The 4,883-nt window shown below is 60.6% G+C and overlaps 1 protein-coding gene across 1 annotated transcript in view; it reads right to left on the bottom strand.

Moving 5' to 3' along the window:
• The window catches only part of SPAG5 (sperm associated antigen 5), a gene marked incomplete at its 5' end in the record, with an annotated part of 7,494 nt that overhangs the window by 1,798 nt on the left and 813 nt on the right, over positions 1-4,883 (bottom strand). The window contains 15 exon segments of the mRNA XM_009074423.1: positions 64-145; positions 260-434; positions 587-752; positions 1,060-1,193; positions 1,586-1,667; positions 1,755-1,848; positions 1,933-2,026; positions 2,144-2,278; positions 2,429-2,521; positions 2,752-2,871; positions 3,182-3,316; positions 3,440-3,532; positions 4,093-4,285; positions 4,368-4,685; positions 4,782-4,883. The exon segment at positions 4,782-4,883 is cut by the window's right edge and continues 11 nt beyond it. Of these exon segments, the coding sequence (XP_009072671.1) occupies positions 64-145; positions 260-434; positions 587-752; positions 1,060-1,193; positions 1,586-1,667; positions 1,755-1,848; positions 1,933-2,026; positions 2,144-2,278; positions 2,429-2,521; positions 2,752-2,871; positions 3,182-3,316; positions 3,440-3,532; positions 4,093-4,285; positions 4,368-4,685; positions 4,782-4,883 (2,016 nt within the window).

Here is a 4,883-nt window from a genome sequence, read left to right as displayed (position 1 = left end):
TCCTGCTCATCCTCTCATGCAGCAGCCCTGTGGCTTCAGAGCAGGGTCCAGGGCAGATAACACTCCCCAGTACCTATTGGCTTTGGTGTGGATGCAAATTTGTGCTTGATAACTTCACTCTCACCTCCAGTGGTTTCATTGGCATCTGCGACAGGAAAGGACAGAGGCTGTGCCCTGCATATCCCCAGCACAGGAGAGAGCAATCCCCATCCTCATATAGGGACCCCCCCCAAAACACAGACAGCAGATGCCAGCTCACCTTTCCCTGACATTGCTTTCAGGACACTGCCCACGAAGGAGCTGCTGGCATGGTGTGGGGTGCGACACGAGGGTGTGCGGAAGGCAGGGGTCCAGGCACGGTGGGGTGTCTGCCAGCCCGGGGTCCGTGGCCCTGGGGTCCAGGCTTTGCTCCTCGTTGGGGCATCATCATCATCCTGCAGAGGGGAAGGAGAGCACAGCACTGGAGCACAGCTTGTGATTGCCCCAGCAAGCACCAGGGTCTCAAAGCTATGCCATCGAGGGTCACAAGTGTCTGACCTGCCCCGGCCAACCCCTCATCCTTGTCCCCACAGCACAGGGCTCCTACCTGCTCATCCAGAGCTGCCTTGAGGCAGTCAGCAAGCTCCTGCAGCCTCATCTTGCTCTCAGCAATGTCCGTGGAGCACCAGGAAACTTTGTTCCTCTTTGTCTGCAAGCCAAGGAGCTCGGCCTTGGTGCTCTCCAGCTCCTTGCTGAGGGCAGCCTGCTCTTCCCTGTGGGATGGCATCTGCCTCAGCAGGAGCAGCATTCTCTCTCCTCAGTATGGGATGGGGACACTTCCCATGCCTGCCTCCCACCATGAACCAGCAATGATGCAAACCCCACAGATTTAGGCAGCTTCCACCAAGATGGGGTGTGCTGGGATTCCCCACAGCCTCTCCCACCCACCTGGACTACCATGCTTAGCTGGAGCAGCAGTGACAGTAGCCATGGTCCCCTGTGTCTCCCCTGCCCCCCAAAAGGGGCTCAATTTCCCAGAAATAGAGGGGTTCAAGAGGAGGTGGTGAGTAGGGTCAGTACCGCAGGTGCTGGTGGGAATCCATCAGCTCCTCGTGCTGCAGGATGCGTTCCTCCAGCGTGGCCAGCGTGGAGTTCAGCCTGCCCTCCACCTCCAGCAGCTGTGTGCGGAACATGTGGTTCTCCTGATTGAGGAACTGTAAGAGGGTAGGAGGACATGTCCATGAACATCCAAACGGAGACTCGAGGGATTCCCAGCACAGACCTTCCCATGCCTCAGGGTGCTGTTTCCAGTTAGGGGCAGCTTTATCACAGCAAACCAACCACTGGAGACCATCAGTTTAACAAGGCACATAGGACAGGCTGAGGGGGAAAATTATCCCCGAGAGCTGCCCAGCCCCCTCCCCGGGAAGCACCGCTGGGCAGGATGAAAAGCTGCGCTACGTGCGGGATGTCAACCGCCCTCGCAAGCTCATCCCCCCTCCGTGGGAGGGCTAATCCTGCTCCTGGCCGGTGGCCAGCATTCCGGAGAGGCCGTGATGGGGGCCAACAGCGCGTGACTGCGTGGGCAGGGTCAGGCAGTGCCTACCTCCCGGCACTCGGTGGCCTCCTGCAGCTCCTGGCACATCTCGTTGCACTCTTGCTGCAGGGTGTTCTTCTCCTGCACCAGCCTGCGAGGACAGGATGGGGTCAGAGGGTGCTGTGCTTTGAGGGCAAGAGGTGAGGGTGGGGCTCAGGACCACAGGGCTCAGACCCACTGGGTTATCTCTTCCCACTGCTTCTCGTTCTCCTGCTGCAGTGCATCCCGCTCCTGCTCCACACTGGCCAGATTTTTCATCACGGAGCTCAGGTCTGCAAGGGACAGAGCTGTAAGCGCAGGGGAACAGGAGCTGCGGAGATTAGGGCGACTCCAGTCCCCATGTCACCCACCCCTACCTGTGCCAAGACGTGAGTTGGCCGCCGTCAGCTGCTCCAGCTGAGCCTCTGCCTCCTGCAGGGCCACCAAGGTCTCCTGCAGCTGGCAGGACACCTGCGAAGACAAAGTGCTCACTTTGGGCTCTTCTTCCCCATGGGGTGCGCTCACATCAAAGGCTGCCCCAAATCACCTCATGCCTCAGACATCACTCAGCAGTAGGCACCCCCCTACCTCCTCCTTGGCTTGAAGGGCTACATCTGCTTGCTGCCGTGTGGCATCCCGCTCCTCCAGGCAACTCCGCAGCTTCCCGGGCACACACTCCAGCATGGTACGGCACCGGGACACCAGAGCCCTCGTCTGTTCCCGCTGGGAAGGGAGACAGCACCAGGCAGAGCTCAGCATGGCACTGCCCTGCTGTGTGACCAGGGACAGTCCACAGCTGGCCTGCCTATGGCACCAAGGACATAATAGTGGCAGGGTGGCAAGGGGCTGAGCCCCCATCGGGACACCTCTCACCTCCACATCCAGAGCTCTCCTTTCCTTCTCCAGATTTTCAAAGGTGACATCTATGAATTCCCGGAAAGGCTGAGCCTCAGCAGCCAGGGATGTCTGTAGGGTAGGAGAGATGAGTCAGCGCTGCTGTGGTGGAAAAGCCACATTTAATGGCCATGAAGGGAGGCAAGTGCCAGCCCTGAGGCTGGATCTGTGGCAACTTCCCAGTAGCAGCACCAGGAAACCTCTGATGCACCCAAGCACATTGCAGAGCATCACCCAAACTCAGGACATGGAGATGCCCTTCCAGCTCCCTGATCGCCCAGGTTGGGGGCAGTTGTGGGTACCTGCAGGCTAATGGCATCCTCCAGCAGCATGCCCAGTTTTCTCTGGGAGGCCAAGCTCTGGTCACGGGCACTGATCTGGGCACTGGCATGGGCACGGAAGGCCTCCAGGAAGTGATATCCCTGCCGAGGAAACTATGTTATTCCAGGCACACTGTCACACAAGGACAACTCCCAGGAGATGTCCCTGCATGTTGCATCAGCCGAGGGCTCAGGCTCCCAGTGGGACACTGCCCGTGCCGAAAACCCATCCAGAGAGCTCCATTGCCCTGAAGATCCAGAGCATTTCTGGCTTTCCACATTGGGCTCTTCTTCCCCTAGGATGCCAGGATGACCCTTACCCTCCAGAAAAGGGCAGAGACACAGGATGCCCCCTCAAAAGGCATAATGACAGCAGGGACTGCCCTGACCCCCCTTCCAGCTGCCCTCCTACCTCTTCCTTGGCTCGTAGGGCTTCATCTGCTCTCTGTCTCATGGTGTTCCGCTCCTCCAGGCAGCTCCGCAGCTTGCTGGGCACACTCTCCAGCACAGCCTTGCACCTGGACACCAGGGCCCTTGCCTGCTCCCGCTGCAGGGGACGACAGCTCCATGAGGCACAGGGTACAGCCAATGGCTGCCATGTGACCTGGCAGTACCAACATCTCCCAAAACCCAGGGGAAAGGGGGACCATATGGATGCATGGGGGCTCACCTCCTGGGCCAGGGCTCCCTTCTCATCCTGCAGGCTCTGAAAGGCAGCATCCATGAGGCTCCGGAACAGAAGGCACTGGCTGCTCCAGGTGCTCTGGGGAAGGGACAAGGACACCTGTGTTCCAGCAGTGCTCCTGGAGCTGGCACAGGCAGTGCCAAGCACACTCATCGCACACAGACACTGAGACGCACCATGCCCGCGCAGTGGCCAGCTCCAGCTCCTGCTGCAGATCCCGCTCCGCTCCCTTCTGCCGCTGCAGAGTCTCCATTTTCGCCCACAGCTTGAGGTAGAGGTGACGGTAGATCTCCTCCTCCTAAGGGCATCCAGCAGAGCAGAGGGGGCTTCACACCAGCCCTGCCCCACCCCGGGGTCCAGCAAGAGCTGGTCAGCCACACCACCTCCCATCCTCCCGCCGCGTGCACCAGGGATGTTTCACCCCACGAGGATTCAAATCCAGCAAACTCAGCGGGCTGAGCCGGGCGCGATAATGCAGTGCCGGGCGCGTGATGACGCGCCACAGCAGCCCCACTTTACTTCCACTCCACTGGGCTGCAGCACAGCCAGGGTCACCGTCTGGCCAGCGGCACATGTGCACCGTCACGGCACTGAGGCTGCAGGGAACGGGGTGGCATCGCCCTGGAGAGGACTCTTACCCCTTTAGGGTGGGTGATGTCTGTCTGCGTGAGCACATCCCTCTGCTCAGCCGGCCCCACCCCAGGCAGCAGCCCCGGGCTCTCCTGCCAGTTGCGCAGCTGGAGCGAGAGGGCTTCGATGATGATGAGGGTGCTCTCCAGCCGCCCCTCCAGCTCTGCCCGTGGCAGGGTCTTCAGCTGCTCCCGGGGACAGCTAGGGACAGAGAGAGGGCTTAGGGCAGGGACAGCCTGGAGGTGCCACAGCCCCATGCGGGTGGGCATAACCCCACACTTACTGCCAGAGCAGGGAGTCTGTTTCGGCAGCACTGTCCTTGGCATGGAGGATGCCACACACAGATGTATTCGTGCTCCTCTCCAGCAGGTCTCGGGGGGTCATGAAGGTGCCGGTGACCGCAGTGAGCACTGGGGTCATGCTGGTGCCAGTGACCATGGTGGGCACTGGGGTCATGCTGGTGCCAGCAACCACAGTGGACATGGGGGTCATGCTGGTGCCAGTGACCATGGTGGGCACTGGGGTCATGCTGGTACCAGCAACTTCAGTGGACATGGGGGTCATGCTGGTGCCAGTGACCACGGTGGACATGGGGGTCATGCTGGTGCCAACGACTGTGGTGGGCACAGGGGTCATGTTGGTATCAGCAACCGCAGTGGATATGGGGGTTATGCTGGTGCCAGTGACCACGGTGGACACAGGGGTGACACTGCTGCTGGCATCCTGCTGTGACATGCGGAGGGGCAGGCTGTGCTGCCGGGACTCCAGCAGGGGAGAGCCACTGAGGCCCCTCTCCAGC

This window comes from Acanthisitta chloris, unplaced genomic scaffold (assembly GCF_000695815.1).
Source record: "Acanthisitta chloris isolate BGI_N310 unplaced genomic scaffold, ASM69581v1 scaffold14045, whole genome shotgun sequence".
Lineage (NCBI taxonomy): Eukaryota > Metazoa > Chordata > Aves > Passeriformes > Acanthisittidae > Acanthisitta > Acanthisitta chloris.
The sequence above is the reverse complement of the archived record's forward strand: the minus strand, read 5'-3'. Positions and strand labels throughout refer to the sequence as shown.